Genomic DNA, 19,331 nt, shown 5'->3' on the forward strand with positions numbered 1-19,331 from the left:
TTAAAGGATTGCCAGGTCTAGATTTTCTAAATACCGATATCATTTACACATTACATCAGAGGTTTCAACTGTTCAATCTCATGCTGACATCTTAAAAGTTACTTGAGTTAGAAACTGAAGTACAGTTAACCTAAGCAGTTTTTAAATGTCCGTTGTCTAGCCTCTCTAGATTTTGTGTATTTATGAACAATAACTCCTCATTGTCACAATGACAACTTTGTGCTCAACGTGGTACCTAAGTTTAAGATTTGAATTCCCAATTATAATAAGAACATTTATTTGTTAATTGGTATCCTTTGTGGCTCAGGCGGCAGCTCGCTGGCCTCTCACCGCTGGGTTCCGCGGTTCAAATCCTGGTCACTCCGTGTGAGATTTGTGCTGGACAAGCAGAGGCAAGACAGGTTTTTCTCCAGGTACTCCAGTTTCCCGTGTTATATTTCATTCCAGCAACACTTTCCAATATAATTTCATTTCATCTGTCATTCATTAATCATTGCCCCAGAGGAGTGCAACAGTTTCGGCAGCCGGTACATTTCCTATCCTCACCGCTAGATAGGGGCTTCATTCATTCCATTCCTGACCCGGTCGTATGACTGGAAACAGGCTGTGGATTTTCATTTGTTAATTGAAGATACTGTCCAACAATACCATTATGATGTTAGACATAAACGTTTTTTTTTTTTTTTTTTTTTTTTTTTTTTTTTTTAAGCATGGTTGAAAGTTATCCTAATTGGAAGATATGGAATAATTTGATACAGGTCATATTATCTCTCTAATAGATAGAAAGACAATGTAATATTTGGCATAGTTATACAACAAAGCTACTTTACTCTTTCTGAATATGGTATATAGTTGTAGTCAACTGGAAAATGTAGTCGGCAACTTAAAAACATGCAGCGTGAATTTGATTTATACATTCTAACTATGGTAATGAGATCAGAAGTTTTAAAAAAGCTAAGTATATCAAGGCCACCATAAAGATGTGAATGAATTGGGGACTAACAGGGAACTTGGTTTTTTTTGTCATCCTTGTAAAAATGTATAACAATGAAAACCTAGCATTCTCTTTGGGTCTGCAGAATTTACCAGACAGTAATTTTTTTATTGGTAGTTTCAAGCTATAAATAGAATGTGAAATGACACAGACCTCTGTTTATCTTTAGTAAAACAGCTAAAATAACTTTTCAACCTATTGGTTATTGACATCACTGGTTAATTTAACATCAGAATCAAAGGTTTTTTGTAAGGACACACAAGAATTTAACATTTGATACCTGTTGTTCAGTATAATAATGTTATATTTGGCAGGCATATGCAACTTTCTTTTCCATCTTTAAAGCTTCATAGAGTTTTGGGTTCTTATAAGTGATGATGATTATTATCGTTGTTGTTGTTGTTGTTGTTGTTTCTATGGGACAAACATCAAGGTCATCGGCATCTTATTAAAAATTATAATTGTTTGTATATTTATCTCTTCTTTTTTAGTGTCAAATGCATCAATAACATCTCAAGTTTGGAAAAAGTATTGTTATAAATTCCATGTGATTTTTGGCTTCTTATAAGTGATGATGATTGTCATCGTCGTTGTATTTTTATGGGCCAAACATCAAGGTCATTGGCATCTTATTAAAAAATTATAATTTTGTAGATATTGCTGATGTTGGAGGTAGGGAAAAATAGACGCTGTGCAGCAGGAATTTGGACCATGATATTCATCTTGCTTTGAGTGATTTAATGACTCTCCTTCTTGTCTCTGCTTGTATACATTGTTCAACATACTCATTTTTATGTACTCAACATAAGACTTTTTTTTTCACAAGTCATGGTTTTATTGACCACAGTGGACAACTTACAGTGTAATCTGTTGTTAACATTGTCTTTCAGTATTGGATGATAAAGTTGATAAAAATGGTGGCAATGCGACAGATTCAATGTAGACAAATCAGGAAATGACTAAATAGATGTTAATTTAATCTAACATACATTAAAATATTCAACTTGTGAATTGAAGCCTTGCAGGAGGTGCACAGGAATGAAATGTCCATTCATCCATACTGCAGTGGGTGTATTGGAATAGCTGAATTGATGGAAGGGAGTGATCCTCAAGCTTCAGAACTCAACATCATACAGCTATCATTAGTGTCTGCTTTCCCTGTCATTGGCAAAGCTCTCGTAATATAGCAAATTAAGAGTTGATTAACTTATACAATACTTCGTATGACTCTTATTTCAACTCATTTCATCGTCCATTGAAAGGCAAATTAAGTGATGAAACTGGTGTCCTTGGTAACAAAAATACTGAGAAAAATTCATAACACCGATCACTGTTTTTCATGAACTTGTTAAATTTTATTGAGTCATTCGGGTTTAAGCCATCTTGCAATTATGTAAACAGGAAGAATCTGGGGCTGTTATTGTACTTCTACACTGTACTTCTTTGGGACAAATTACAATAATGATTGTCATTCATGCAGATGATCCATATCCGTAGTGTTGTTATTTTAATGGTATATTAGGATGTTATTATGTCCCATGAAGTGTTGGTGAGATGAAAAACTACCTCTGTATACTGTTTAATAATTATTATAAATTTGTCTATATTGTTAAATTGACCTTTGTTATATATCAATTCTTGTTTAAAATGTGTACACACTATGAAAATAAAGAGGAATTTCTAAAGTATAACACCGTTATTACTTCAAGCTTCTCAGTTACCCTGTACGTTATAGTTGAAGACACTAATGTAACTGATTGTATCTGTTTTTATTAATAATTTTAATTTAATTATTTACTCAACTAGTTGATAATATCTGCATATTTCTGTGGAGCAAACTTTGGTACCGAGCTCGATAGCTGCAGTCGCTTAAGTGCGGCCAATATCCAGTATTCGGGAGATAACGGGTTCGAACCCCACTGTCGGCAGCCCTGAAGATAGTTTTCTGTGGTTTCCCATTTTCACATCAGTCAAACGCTGGGGCTGTACCTTAATTAAGGCCACGGGTGCTTCCTTCCCACTCCTAGCTCGTTTGTGTCCCATTGTCACCATAAGACCTATCTGTGTCGTTGCAATGTAAAACAGCTTGCAAACTTCGGTGAACAAAAGAAATTGTCATAAATATAACATATGATGTTTGCTGTGGGTTTGGCAAGATATTGTTACAGTCAATATTGTTTGTGATACAATAGAATGCTGCATTTTTATTCTTTTTCTTTCTTGTTTCATTTCGGCCAACTAAGGACCACGTCATTTCAGCTGTTTCCTTTGAGCTTTAATGTTGGTACAGTATTCCTTCATTCATAGACAGTGTTGCTCCTTTTGCTCTTTTCATCCATGCCTTTCCAGTTTTCAACTTCGGCTTTGGTTGGAAACTCTGATGTTCCTGAAGTTTTTTCTTAAGCAGTTCATGCTCCTGGATATTTTCAAATGAGATCCCAATCTCCTGCAGATCTTTCTGTACCTCACTGAACCATGCCCCTTTGCCTTTTTCTCTTGGAGGAAAGTTAAAATGAGGTTGGTTAACTGTGTTGACTTCATTCGAGCCATGTGTCCATGAAAAATAATCCTCCTTTTCCGCATCACGTCGGTTATATTTTCTCTACATGCGAGTACATTTCCTGGTTGTGCCATCTCCTAAACTTGCCATTGTCTTTGACTGGACCTAAGATTTTCCTCAAAATCTTCCTTTCCTTAGCCTCCAATTTCTCCATCATGCTTTGTTTGTTCATGGCGAGACATTCCGCTGCATATAGAGCTTCCGGGCAGATGACAGTGCAATAGTGTTTGATTTTTGCATTCAGAGATATAGATCTTTTGTTATAGACATTTTTAGTCAAATGGGAAGTCATTTTAATTTTATTCATGCATGAAGCAAAGGCTTCTTTTTTGGACATGTTAGGTTCTATCCATTCACCAAGATACTTAAAGTTTTCAACACACTTCTTTTAAATAGCATGGAGAAAAACCATTATAATTTATGTTATTTTGAAAGCTATGGTTTTGATAGTTTTAGAATAATCTTCTAATAGGATGAGAAAGAAGTGGCTCATCAATTTTACTTTTTCCTCAGCTCGATTGCTTTTTATCTCCTTTGCTGGGCTGAGTGGCTTAGATGGTTGAGGCGCTGGCCTTCTGACCCCAACTTGGCTGGTTTGATCATTGCTCAATCCAGTGGTATTTGAAGGTGGTCAAATATGTCAGCCTCATGTTGGTAGATTTACTAGCATGTAAAAGAACTCCTGTGCGTCTAAATTCTGGCACCTCGGTGTCCTCTAAACCTTAAAAAAGTGGTTAGTGGGATGTAAACCAAATAACATTATTATTATTATTATTATTATTATTATTGTTGTTGTTGTTGTTGTTGTTGTAGTAGTAGTAGTAGTAGTAGTAGTAGTAGTAGTAGTAGTAGTAGTAGTAGTAGTAGTAGTAGTAAGAAGTTATATTTTACTCTAGCCTGTGCCAGACTGTAGCTGAAAATTTACTACATTTACAAAGATATGACATGTATAGAGTGGCATGGAGAGAACTGCATCAGGCCAGTTTTTGGATTGATGACTCAAAGGACAGTCACTGCCTTTAACATGAATACCTCATTACTGTGCTTGCACTAATCCCATAATGGCTTGTATTATGGCCAATTTAAGTATTACAATATCAAAAAATTATATTGCTTCACAGTCAACCTACTTTGAAAAAGAGGTAACTCTGTATACTATAGATGTACGAGAAGTATTTGAGAAGATGCATCATATTAGTTCCTTTTTTCTGAGCTGTATATTCTTCGTACTTTATACAGGGCAAGTCCTGCAAGAGTTGCCATCTTTTCTGCATGCCACATGTCTGTGAACAAGAGCATGGTCATTTTCATACTGCTCACGTACACTCGGGGGGAAAAAACAACACATCAACTTTGATAAATGGATAATCGAACCAAAAGAAAAAAAAGAAAAAAAAAAACACTAAAACAATAGGTGTTGAAAATGTTTTCACTCAACCTGTAGATAAGTGTTGTGGATCACTCTCTGCAATTTGCCTCTTGAATCTTCAAAATTTTGTTACAAATTGAATTTTTCAGTTCTTTTATGATGCAAGGGTTACTTTTATACACTCTGTCTTCCAAACAACCCCAGAAATAGAAGTTGCAAGCCAAGCTGGCCATAAACATGTACAAATTATATTTTGTCCCCAAAAACATATCACACTTCATTTATTGAATTACAAGTGGTATGTACTGTAGCCCCGTCTTACGAGAAATATCCAGGCAGCCTTTCCTGTTCGGTCACTTGAGAAAAAACTCATTTTGAGTATTAATTTTATGTATCGGTCAGGATTAATGGCGTCATTTAAAAAAAATTGGCTGTAGAATTCTTTTAGCCCGAATAGTGTACTAGGCTCTTGCTTTAAGGTCGTGAAGTGGAGTTTCATGAATTGTTCTTGGATTCTGAGATGACCAGTATCAGTTATTTTGTGAATAAAACCATGCTTTATCAGAAAGCAGCACTAATTCAGGATTTAATTCATCACTGTTGACAGACTGAAGAAATCAATTGCAATAATGTGTTTTTGCAGCTGGATCTCTTGGGCTTAAATTTGTCACTTCTATAACTTTGTAAGGCTAAAATTTCAGTTTTCCTGCCATCTGCCATGTAGAAGAATATGAAACTTAATTTTGCTGAACCAGTTTCTTCAAAGATTTCTGGGGAGATCTCTAAAGTCTTTCATAGTTAAGGCTGTTGGGTATTTAACTTGATTTTTGTTAAGCACTGAATCCACAGTTTTGAATATAATCACAATTTTCTTAATTCCATAACACAATGGCACTTGCGCTCCATGAAATTGTTTGCAGAATTCTCTTCTCCGTCTTCCAGCAGATGTATGCTTCCAAAATCTACAGCACGTGAAAATACACTGTTGAACATGTAATTCAGAAGCCATGAAACTCATTAAACCGATCAATTGTGACTGTATAAGAAGGAATCCCATTGTACAGAAGCTTCAAAGTTTATAATTTTTTATGTTCTGTATTGATGAGAATATTGTAGGTAAGTGAGGTAATCCACCTAATCAATACAATATAAAATTAGTACTTCAATTTATTTTAATCTTGGTACTAGCCAATAGGCCAAAACTAGTACCATGATTAAAATAAATTGAAGTACTTATTTTATATTGTATTCATCAGATGGATTACTTCATTTATCTACAATAACTGTACAGAAACTTATCGCAGACTACTGAGACCATGATATCACTGGGTGAGCTATATGGTTCAGGCAGCTATTGCATCATCCACTCACCCAGACACAGCACAGAGAAAAAACCAACAACTCGATAGAGGCTTACACTGTAGAAATGAGCTATCCGCTGACTATTAATAACAGTGCATCAGGATATAGGAAAATTCTAATTTAAACTCTGTTTTATTTTAATTTAGAGTTATAAGTTTAGACTAGGTCTCACTTGCACAGAATATTTTTAAAGTGTATTCATTCATAATATTACAGTAGATGCCCAAGTAATTACATTAATTACATTACATTGATCCTGCTTCAAAATCTCATGCACGGACACACGTATGTATATGGGATGATAACGTTTGTGTTAGATGTCTTGAAACCAAGATCATCTCTTTTTGTAGGCATTGATTTTCAGTTCAAGTCAAAACCGTACTAATCACACAGATTTTCCCTTCGTCTACATTTCCATATTCCTGTAGTACTTTGGATAGATCTGCATGTTTGTTTTTAGTAAGGTTAGGAAAGTTCGTGTATTGGGTAATAAGGTTATTGTAGAATCACTTCTGTAGGGATTTTTAAAATGTATATGACAGTTAGCTGAAACAAAAATGTGACATTGGTGTTTCCTTTCTTTTTCCAGGAGTGACTTTAACAAAGCAGGAGAATGGAATGGATCAATTGCCATCCTTGTTTGAGAAACTCCCACATGGCTTGGCAATGTGTAAAATTTGTGGCAAAACAGTTTCAAACATGAGAAATCACTTCCTTACTCATAATCCTGAGAAACATCAATGTCCCATTTGTTTTGCCACAACTACTCGAGCTGACAACTTGAAAAGGCACATGCGTGCTAAACACCCTGAAAACACTGACTTCTGGGTCAGTCTGTAGAACAGGTGTGATAATTGCCATGCTTAAATTACAACAGCTATTAAGTTCAAACTTTTTCTAGTAGAGAAGAAGTCAGATTCAGTTGCAACTTGTTTCATTATGAAGGATACTTACTTCCTTATTTTACAACCCATTTTAGAATTAATACAACAGTAAACAAGATCTTCATTTATTAGGAATACAGAAGAAAGAAAACAATAAGAACCAGAGCACAAATCTGCAGAAGAAGGATCAAAGAAGAAAATAAAATAGAAAGTAAATTAATGTTGAAAGAACAGGATTCCAGATAATGAAGACATCATTTTGTGAAGCTAAAACAAGAGTACAGGAAATAGTATGGGGGGACAAAAAATTGTTTGAGATAAAATGAGAATTAACAACTATATTCACAAGATTTAGATGTACTATTTTTCTCCCTTCCAAAAGAGGGTTTAAGTTTTTATTTTTCATTTAGTGTTAGTTACTCGGTGACAAGTACCCGAGGCAAATAAATACAATCTCAATTTTAAGTTTAAAAAAAAAATTTAACATGAAGTGTAAAGACAGTTTATAAATACAAAACTACACGTTTAAAAAGCTTTTTTTAAGCATTATGTGTTTAAAATGTGATTACACTTGGCAGGCCAGGAACTACTGCTTTTTTGTGTCCAGTGCTCTGTCATGAACAGACACTAATGTCACCTTGTTCAAGTGTAATTGTATATTGAATATGTATTAAATGATTGAGCACAACTACAAAACTAAAAACTTGACTATCAAATAATATTGAAACGTACTTTTCATAACAAATGCTATATATAACCTTGTTAATCAGTTCATGTTATTCCATCTCATTCACATATACATCAAGTTTTCTGAAGCAATAGTTTTCCTCTCCTAAACGTTTCATAATCTGCCATGCAAACTATTTCACTTTTCTCCATCTCTGTTACCTCTTCTATCTCTGGGATGATTTTTATTCTTGTGTCCGAATATATAAGGCACAGTTCAAATATTATATTATTTGTGACCAGAACTTGGCTACATCCAGTGCATTTACTGTGGAGTAATGAAGGTTGTCTTGAGTACAGGAGGCTGGACACAGTTGGCAGTGCAACAAATGTTGTACAGTCTGGACTTCCCCACATTCACACTGAATAACATTCTTATCAGAGTATTCAGGGACTTCCAAGTCAGCCATTCCTCGTCATGGCCAGGAGGCAAAGTTTCCAAAATTCTTCTTCGACCAGTGGGAAGGTAGGTCGTAGTCATCCCTAGTTGTAGTCTAGCTTTCTCGGCAGTGATTGTAAGTTCCTTTGATGTTCTAAGGAAGTTCTTCCTTGATTTCAATCATTGCAGATGTGGTTGATACCAATGCAAAAGATGGGTCCTTTCCTGCTCCACTTTCTTCCTTTCCTTATTGGCAGCTATTTCTCTTCAAACAGGAGGTGGTGCAATTCCTGCAAGGTGGTAAAGCCATTCAACAGGAGTGGATTTCAAGCAGCCTGTTATAATTCTACAGATTTTATTAAGAGCTACATCCACCTGTTTGGCTTGTGTGGAACTGTATCAAACAGGACAGGCATACTCTGCTGCAGAATAACATAGCACCATTGCAAGTTCAGATGGTATCAGGATGACTACCCCACTGCGATCCAACCAATTTCATGAGGATATTGTTGCTAGTGGACACCTTTGATTTGCAGTTCATGCAGTGCTTCTTGATAGTGAGAGATCTGGTGACTGTCACTCCTAGATATTTTGTAGTGTCACAATGTTCCATTTCAACTCCTGACCTTACTATCTTCAACTTGCAAGTAGCTTCCCAATTTCTCAAATGGAAAGCACATTTTTGCATCTTTGAGGGGTTTGGTTTAAGTTGGTTTATACTGTAGTATCTGGAGAGATCTTCAAGGGCATTCATAAGGGTATTCTCCACTGATTTGAAATATTTAAAAAGAAACTCCTGCTATTAGAAGCTGTGGGTTGGTTGTTCATATATATATATATTTATTAAAAAGGATAGGAGCCAGTACATATCCCTGGGGAAGGCTGTTCTTCTGTAGTCTCCATTGAGAATCCTGTTGTTGGAATTCAACAAAAAAAACTGCAATTTTGTAAAAGAGTGGTGATGAGCCTGGTTAGGCTAAACTTCTTGGTCATGTTACAGATCTTGACGTCCGACTCGTTGGCTGGACAGTCAGCGTACTGGCCTTCGGTTCAGAGGGTCCTGGGTTCGATTCCTGGCCGGGTCAGGGATTTTAACCTTAATTGGTTAATTCCAGTGGCACGGGGGCTGGGTGTATGTGTTGTCTTCATCATCATTTCATCCTCATCACGACGCGCGAGACGCCTACGGGAGTCAAATAGAAAGACCTGCACCTGGCGAGCCGAACCCGTCCTGGGATATCCCGGCACTAAAAGCCATACGACATTTCATTTTTTTCAATATGGTCAGCGTCATTGAGTCTTTTGTGTAGCTCTCAAAGTTTGAACACTTGCTTCCCATATTCAAGCCTTTTTTTAAGTGATCCACAAAAGCTTCTGCCAGTGATGAACAGGATCCCATCCAGAGACTTCTCCGGGTGAGGGAAGTGTCCAGTCGTGGCAACACATTAAACAGCTGTACTCTCTCCTTGTATTTTCACCATCTGTCACCTTAATTCCTTGTTTCTTCCCAGAAACCTGTGGAACCTGTCTTTTCGAGGTCTGTTCTCTGTAAACCTGTTTTCTGTTCTCCCTATCCTGTTTAGATAGCTTTAAACATTCTTTCAAGGAAAAATACCACTTCACATACATCAGCAACCCTTCAACAAAAGTTTTCTCTTCATCTCTACTTAGAGCAGTTTGGCCCTGCAATTTAAATGTGTATTTATTATTTACCTTATTGGGTAATGTAGTGTATGGTATATCATACTACTCTAATAATAATAATCATCATCATCATCATCATCATCATCATCATCATTTGCAGCTTTGTGGATGCTTGTTTATCCTGACTTGATCATTTATGGCATTAATTAAATACATAGGACTGCAGTGACATTTACCTTCTGGTCCAACCTCCTTCTTATACGTCGTCATGCTAATTGGATTCACATTTCAATGTGACAGTTTTGCATTAGTCAAACCTAACTTTGAAATTCAAGAGTTTTCACGAACTGTCATGCACCCTACAATGTGACCATTTTTGCATTAGTCAAGCCTAACTTTGAAATCAAAGATATCTGCAAATTCAAATTCATCTCTAGTCTCTGTGAGTAGATTCTCTTGTCTTTTCTCTAGATTTCTGATTGTATGAGAATTCTTCTTGATATAAGTCTTGATGTACTTTATCCAATGCTCTATGATCTACTGGTCTTCAAGAATCATGACACCATAATTCTTCGATTTTCATTACATTCTTCTTCTTCTTGTTTTGGTCTTCTATGGACCACGCTATTTGAACTGCTTTCTCCTACTATCTTTCACATTTTCCCAGTGTTCCCGCATTCTTCTTTGGTGAGCATCCCTCTGTTCTTCGGTCCACTTCCTGCCAGTTTTCATTTAGGATTTTGGCTGAAAACTCTGTACTTCCCCAAGTTTCTTCTTCGAAAAGTCGCGTTCCAAGGTGTCCTCATGTGAAATCCCCAGTTCTTATAGGTCTTTTTCCACCTCTAGATCCCTTTGGTTTTCTTTCCCACAAAGTAGGCATAGATTCGATTGGACAATTTTCTGGAGCTCATTCGTGTCAAGTGGCCATAGAAAGAGATTCTCCTTTTGTGTACGGTGTCATTTATCTCCTCCTCGTGTAGATACAGTTCATCATTGTGTCGCCTTCTGTACTCTCCTTGTTCTCTGACTGGGTCCAAGATCTTTCTTAAAATCTTCCTCTCTTTGATTTCCAGTTGTTCTGCCAGGCCTTTCTTATTCATTGCAAGGCATTCTGATGCATATAGCACCTCCGGTCAAATAACGGTTCAGTAGTGCCTGAGTTTGGCCTTGAAGGACACTGATCATTTATTGTAGGTGTCTTTGGTTAGATGGTAAGCCATTTCCATTTTGTTGATCCTTGACACGAAAGCTTCCTTTTCACAAATGTTGGGCTCTATCCACTCTCCCAGGTATTTGAATTTCTCTGCTTTCTTTATTTTTCCTTTGTTTACCTTAAGTTCTCTGAGTGGTGACTCGATGTTCGTTATGAACTGTGTTTTCTCAAACGAAATCTGAAGCCCTGCCTTTGCTACTTGCATCTGTAGTTGACTGATTTGTTGTGTGGCCGTGTCAAGAAAATTAGAATTGCAAAGGTCATCTGCGAAGGCTAAACATTCAATTGTCAGGTCCTTGTTCTTACAACCTAATCTGACCCCATTTTCTACACCTTCCTTACACAATTCTATACGCCACTTGCAAAGTATTTTCTCGAAAACACAGTTGAATAGCAGAGGTAAGAGCCCATCTCCCTACGTTACCCCTGTCTGTATTTCAAAGGACCCAGAAATCTCTCCCCTGAATTTCACTTTGGAGGTCGTGTCCAACAGGATGTTTTGAATGATTGTTCTTGTCTTATTATCTAAACCCAATTCTTTTAGAACCTGGATCAGGGTACTTCGATCCAGTGAGTCGTAAGCCTTCTTGAAGTCAACGAAGGTCACTACAAATTTCTTACTTCTCAGTTTCATGTACGATAGAATTGATTTTAAATTCATGATTTGCTCAACACAGCATCACCCTTTCTTAAACCCTCCTTGGTATTCTCCCAGTTGCTGATCTAGCTGTGCTTCAGCTCTCGTTTGAAGTGCTTTCACGAGAATCTTGTATGTTATCGAGAGGAGTAATATGCCACGTTAGTTGTTTACATCCACTTTGTCACCTTTCTTGTGCAGAGGATGAATCAGGACCAATGTCCAGTCACTTGGCAGTTTCTCTATTTCCCAAATCTACCGGATGATATTCGTAAGCTTGTCAACTGCTTTATCACCTGCATACTTCCAAAACTCGGCAACTATTAAGTCCTCACCGGGTGCTTTATTGTTCTTAAGTGATTGAATGATTTGCCTGATTTCTTCTCTGGTTGGTGGACTTAAGTCTGGATTAATGGGCATATTTTCTTGAAAGGAAAATTTTGATGTTGGAATCTGTGCCAAATTATTTTTGTGGAATAATGCTCTTTTTACCCTGTGTATGGTTTTGTCAGCCTGTTTTCATTAATTTGTTTAGAGAGTCGCAGTTTTGCAGCTTTACACTCATTGTCTATTTCATTTTCCAATTGCATGTAGGTTTTTAAAGCTTCCTCTCTCTCTCTTCTTTTTTTTTCTTCTAGCATCTCTTTCTTTGATTTTTCAATGTATTCCATGGTCATTTTTGTATGGCTGGTTGTTGTTCTCCTCAATATTAATTAGCAGTGTCGATAATGGTATTCTTTATATCTTACAATTGCTTGTTTACATTTGGAGGAGAATTGGTTCCTTCTTCCATTTCCTTGGTTATCACTTCCTTTTACTCATGACACTTGATGTCATATAAGGCACATATATTCCAAGTCTGTCTTCTGTTAGCCCTCTATGGTCTCTTCCATCTTAACCATATTGTCATTTTTACCATGCCATGGGTAATGTTTACATCTGCATCAGGTTGGACCATAGACTTGTTTGGTTGTTTCCTGTATCATTGTTTTACCAGGATAAAGGTTTATTTGGTTGTGGTAACTAGAGCGGATTCCATGTTGAAATTACTGGAAACCAAGTTTCAGGCTACCTAGCAAAGAAGAGCACTAAACTTCCTTAAATAGCATGCCACCTAGTGTTAAGGCATCAAAATCCCTTTTTGAAAAGCTGTAAAGGAAATGAATGACCAATTAGGTGAGAAATATATTGAAAACAAAGCTAGAATATTGTAACCATAGATGGGGAACAAATGGATAAACCAAGAAAAATCTCAATTGCCTTCATAATAACTTAACATTATTGCTATGCTATGTATGTAAAAAAGAATTTGCATCTAGGCTTCAGAATATGTAAAGTCTGTTACAAATTTTGCAGCAAAGAACCTCATTCAACTATATTGGAGTACTAGAAAGCCAATGGACTTGAATCCAAGCAGGTCACAAGCAACAACTACTACTATGTGTTTTCACATAAGGCAATGAAGTACACTGACTGACAGAGCAAATGCAACACCAAGAAGGAGTGGTTCGAAAGGGATGAAAGTTGGGGAAAAAACAGAGAAGGCACGGACGAATAATTGATATTTATTTCAAACCGATATGCAGGTTACACAATGCGCACGGCATCGACTCAGTAGGATGTAGGACCACCGCGAGCGGCGATGCACGCAGAAACACGTCGAGGTACAGAGTCAATAAGAGTGAGGATGGTGTCCTGAGGGATGGTTCTCCATTCTCTGTCAACCATTTGCCACAGTTGGTCGTCCGTACGAGGCTGGGGCAGAGTTTGCAAACGGCGTCCAATGAGATCCCACACGTGTTCGATTGGTGAGAGATCCGGAGAGTACGCTGGCCACGGAAGCATCTGTACACCTCGTAGAGCCTGTTGGGAGATGCGAGCAGTGTGTGGGCGGGCATTATCCTGCTGAAACAGAGCATTGGGCAGCCCCTGAAGGTACGGGAGTGCCACCGGCCGCAGCACATGCTGCACGTAGCGGTGGGCATTTAACGTGCCTTGAATACGCACTAGAGGTGACGTGGAATCATACGCAATAGCGCCCCAAACCATGATGCCGCGTTGTCTAGCGGTAGCGCGCTCCACAGTTACTGCCGGATTTGACCTTTCTCCACGCCGACGCCACACTCGTCTGCGGTGACTATCACTGACAGAACAGAAGCGTGACTCATCGGAGAACACGACGTTCCGCCATTCCCTCATCCAAGTCGCTCTAGCCCGGCACCATGCCAGGCGTGCACGTCTATGCTGTGGAGTCAATGGTAGTCTTCTGAGCGGACGCCGGGAGTGCAGGCCTCCTTCAACCAATCGACGGGAAATTGTTCTGGTCGATATTGGAACAGCCAGGGTATCTTGCACATGCTGAAGAATGGCGGTTGACGTGGCGTGCAGGGCTGCCACCGCTTGGCGGCGGATGCGCCGATCCTCGCGTGCTGACGTCACTCGGGCTGTGCCTGGACCTCTCGCACGTGCCACATGTCCCTGCGCCAACCATCTTCGCCACAGGCGCTGCACCGTGGACACATCCCTATGGGTATCGGCTGCGATTTGACGAAGCGACCAACCTGCCCTTCTCAGCCAATTCACCATACCCCTCGTAAAGTCGTCTGTCTGCTGGAAATGCCTCCGTTGACGGCGGCCTGGCATTCTTAGCTATACACGTGTCCTGTGGCACACGACAACACGTTCTACAATGACTGTCGGCTGAGAAATCACGGTACGAAGTGGGCCATTCGTCAACGCCGTGTCCCATTTATCGTTCGCTACGTGCGCAGTACAGCGGCGCATTTCACATCATGAGCATACCTCAGTGACGTCAGTCTACCCTGCAATTGGCATAAAGTTCTGACCACTCCTTCTTGGTGTTGCATTTGCTCTGTCAGTCAGTGTATATTCCATGGGCCTGTTAGAAAACACCATGTTATAGGTCTTCAAGAGGAAGGATTTGCACATTGACAAATTGAAGAGTGAATATGTATACATGCAAGCAAGTCCTAGCATGGATGACAGCAAAAACAAAGTACTGCTTAAAAAAAAAAAAGAAGTTCTGGTCAGCCTCGATCCACAAAAGGAAGTCTGGGCAAAGTTACAAGAGCGTGTAACAGACTGAACCACCACCATGGCACCTCAAGTCTCTTCAATGACTGGTTGTAATTTTCTATCAGGAGCTGGATTATGTTCACTAATTCCACTGGCATAATTACCACTTACGTAGAGATGATGAACAAGAACTTGTATCATGTAGTCATGTACCACACTGGACTTTCCAGTGTTATAATTTGTAAATTAACATTATTTTCAGTTTAGTGCTAGTTTCACCCAGATTATTGAATCTCTTTTCCATTTCCTTTTGACCTAGTATTTTGTATATTTCTTCTAAAATTTGTACGTTTGCTCTCTATCAGCAGATTTATATGCATTGCCCAACCTACAGAAACATTTCATGCATTGAGATTTTCAATTTGAAAGAAAACAAGTAAAAGGGAGGGAAGAGGGGATCTTTACTTGGAAAGTAAATTGTATTATCAGTTGTTACCTATACACTGTTGAGTCATCAGTATTTATTATAAAGGATTGTGTGTATTTTTCAGAATAAATACTTATCACTAGATGTTCTTCAGATTTTCTTCTCAGCTCTTCATGTTCCTTGTCGAATGTTACTAATTCTTTGAAAACTGCAATATAGTGGAAGAACTATTCCTTTTTTACTTATCAACATGTGCTGAGTAAGCAACAGGAATTCTGTCTTATTTTAAATTCAGTTTTATATATTGTCTGTCCCTTGACCACTGAATATGCAAGATAGCTATTGTGGTCTTTGTTTGTTCCAGCTGAGTCGGAAATTTTCACAGCAGCGTTATCAAAATCTGAATCGGAGCCAAGTTACGAGTACATGTTCTATCGAGTGCCAAATAATCCGTCCCTGTTCACCTGCCGTATGTGTGGCAAATCTGTAAGCAACCGTTGGCATCATACACGCAGCCATAGACCCCAGAATCTTAAGTGTCCTCTCTGTCAGCAGATATTTACGAGAAAAGACAACATGAAAGCACACATCAAATGGAAGCATAGTGCTGTTATGATCTCTGTGTGAGTTTTACCCTGTAGTAGCTGCATATTTTGTGAAACTTTATACATCTGACTCTTCAATATATTTATTGAGTAAAACATGTTTAGATACACTTACATCAAAGTTCAGTGTCTAGTAGTTAGTTGTGGGAAATTGGTTTACAAACTTGAAGAGAAGAAATTCTGAAAAATTTTCTGAACAGGAATGCATCAAAAATTTTATTCTTCAGTTTAGTTTCTGTGCAGTTTTTTCAACAGGTGTTCATTTTAATAAATAAGTGCAAGTTATGAAGAAGTCAGTTTTATTCCTACTCTAAATTTTCATTTAACTTGAGCATTGGTTTAACAGATAAACTCTGAAATGCTGAAGGAACTCTATTATGTACAGGTCCTTTTACATTATATTTTACATCCTTATTGTTCAATTGTTGAATGGAAAACTTTTTCGTTGTACGGATATTTTTGTAATGTCTTCATGTTTGAGAGTGACGATTGTTATACACAAGTTTATTGTGTTTCATGAGCAGATATTTTTCTTTCTACCTTTTAGATTACTTCTAGGTAGTAAATAAAATAACACTATGATCAACTGAACTTCTTTGTACAGAGGATTGACTCTACATTATGTAATTGTATTAATAATAAAATTCAATATTTTTTATGTACCGTATGTTATTGTAATTCCTTAGGTTTTAGACATTTGATAAAATTGTCAATATCTACTTGAAAGACTGACAAATAATACCATCCTGTTTTGCTATTGAATTTTAATTATGTTTCTTACTTTAATATTACTTTTCTTTTTTTCTGTATTCAAATATTTTCCTGTTAAAGAAATTTCCTGTATCAAATGAACTAGATGATGAAATATAATATTTTTAAAGAAAGCAACACTGTGTTTTTACATGTGAAGTATAGCAGCAGATATGTACTTGTTCTAATTATTATTATTATTATTATTATTATTATTATTATTATTATTATTATTATTATTATTATTATTATTATTATTATTATTATTCCTTGTTTGTTAAATCCTTATAGTGATGTATTTTATAATAACAGCAGTGTGATTACAGTGCTGACTTGTTGATTGATTGATTGAGGTTGTCCAATCTCTGCTTACCTTGAAATCATCCCTTAGAATTTGGTCATGGCCTTAACCAACTCTATAGCACATTTGAATGTGCATCTGCCTCACACCATGATTATCTTGTACCGGTACATAATTCAAATACACATAATTAATTATACTTTGACTTAAAACCGATTATCAACAGAACACATGATAAAAGTTTCAAAAATCTTAGAGGTATCACTTGAATAAAATGTTAAATGAATCTCCATGGCTTTGTACAAGGGCAAATCAAAAAGTAAGTTACACTAGCTCGCCGTGAGAGCTCATTTCCTCTACCACACTTCACTTTATAAATTATAAATCCGTAAGATTCTTACCGTTAAAATATCATGTTTTAGGATTTCACCAAGAGCTGTTTATGCTTTAATATGGCTGATGATGACCCCTAGGTGGGTCGAAACTAGTTCCATGTAATTTAAAATATTGTAAATTTATATTAGTATTGAATAGGTGGAAACCTCTACTGTGTTATAATTCATATGTTAGCATGCTGTGTGTCATGACTGGACTGTGGCCAATGCGGAGCAAGCTACAGTAACTGCTGACACGTCCTACAGGAAGGTTGGTGTGGTATCCCATTGTGTTGTGTGTGCAGAGTGGACTAGGCTCAATGACGCGTCAACTGGATGTTCACTCCAAAATTGGGGATGCGTGCAACGATCAGATTTCTATGGGCTAAATGGCTCAATTGCACGGACATTCATCGTTAAATCACTGCTGTATATGGTAAGTGAGCAATTTCTCGCCCAGGTATTGTAAAATGGTGTAAGCAATTTGATGCCGGGCGCACAGATCTCACTGATAAATATCGCGAAGGCAGATCCGCAACGTCCAGTACTGTTGCAAATGTTGACCGTGTGGATGGGATCATTAGAGAGAATTGGTGCATAACACTGCGGAAAATTGCCAGCATGCTGAACATTTCGTATGGCAGTGTGTTCTCTATTGTTCAGCAGCACCTTGGATTTTGTAAACTCTGTCAAAGATGGGTCCCACGTCTGCTCACTGATGTTGACAAGGGACAAAATTTCCAATCGTCACTGGCATTTTTGCAATGGTATTCTGTAGAGGGCAACAAGTTTCTCTGGCGAATCATCATAGGAGATAAAACGTGGGTCCATCACTTCACCCCCGACACAAAGAGAACATCGATGGAATGGGTGCACACCACATCACCACCACGAAAGAAGGCCAAGACCCAACCTTCAGCAGGAAAGGTAATGGTGACAGTGTTCTTTGACGTGGAGGGTGTGGCACACGTGAAATCTATGTTGAAAGGCACTACAATCAACTCGGCTTCATATTGTGAAACGTTGAACTGGTTGCATAAAGCGGTTAAAGGAAAGAGGCAGGGAAAATTGAGCGCTGGTGTGATTTTGTTGCACGATAATGCAACACCTCGCACGGCCCGCCAAACGTCCAAACTGCTGCAGCGATTCAAGTGGGAGGTATGGCAACATCCTCATACAGTCCAGATTTAGCGCTATGCAATTATCATGTGTTCAGTAAGCTGAAAAGGGATCTCGGTGGAAGACGATTCCGAAACAATGAGAAGGTGAAAGCAGCTGCCTCCAGGTGGTTGCATAGCGCTGGGGCTGATTTCTATGCATCCGGAATCGAAAAGTTGCTTGACCCTTCCAAGAAATGTCTACAGTCTCTTGGGGACTGTCTGGAAAAGTGAGCCTACATTGTACATTGTCATAGCCGTGTTGCCTACGTGTAGGTGGTTTCATAAATGGCCATAACTTGTAAGTGTAACTTACTTTTTTGATTCGCCCTCATATATTTATTAATAATGTTACGATAAAAGTTATTAACAAAACTTCTGAAATCAATAAAAAGGAACCTATTACTATTAGCATCGTATAAATCATATACCGATAATAATATTTGTTGTGAACAAAATCAAATTATTGATTACAGAAGTCAATGAAAACCAAACTGGACATATTTCAATTATCGTTAGTAGTCACAATTGGATGAAATTGAGGGAACAATTTGGGTGAAGTGGCACCTGACACTTGGTGCATAAATACACTGTATAATTTTGGCGTAGTTTACATCTGTGATACTTAAGATTCCCTCTTCACCACAATATGATCGTTTTGATCTTTCCTTACAGCATTCCGTGCAGTCTGAAATGATGGCAACGTAGGTCCAGGTCTCATTTTGGAGTATTATGTTCAGCCATAAGTTGCAATACCACTTGTCTTCTGAAGAGAAGACTCAGTACCTCATACTCTAGTTGTCGATACAGCCTTCCCATGTACACAGCAAGCATCAACAACCCAGGCAAAATGGCACCACCACCACCATTTCTTAATTCTAAGTTTTTGGCTGATGACCTAGATGTTAGGCCC

At 37.9% G+C, this 19,331-nt stretch overlaps 1 protein-coding gene across 6 annotated transcripts in view; it reads left to right on the forward strand.

Moving 5' to 3' along the window:
- Positions 1–19,331, forward strand: part of LOC136866151 (protein tramtrack, beta isoform) — a 625,536-nt gene that overhangs the window by 435,306 nt on the left and 170,899 nt on the right. The window contains exon 5 of one of the 6 annotated variants that reach the window (XM_067142865.2): positions 15,596–16,653. The exons of the other annotated variants lie outside the window; for them this stretch is intronic. Within the exon in view, the coding sequence (XP_066998966.1) occupies positions 15,596–15,858 (263 nt within the window). The 3' untranslated portion in view covers positions 15,859–16,653. Of the gene's footprint in view, positions 1–15,595; positions 16,654–19,331 lie in introns of those variants that run through there. 6 annotated transcript variants of the gene reach the window in all.

Source organism: Anabrus simplex, chromosome 3 (genome assembly GCF_040414725.1).
Source record: "Anabrus simplex isolate iqAnaSimp1 chromosome 3, ASM4041472v1, whole genome shotgun sequence".
NCBI lineage: Eukaryota > Metazoa > Arthropoda > Insecta > Orthoptera > Tettigoniidae > Anabrus > Anabrus simplex.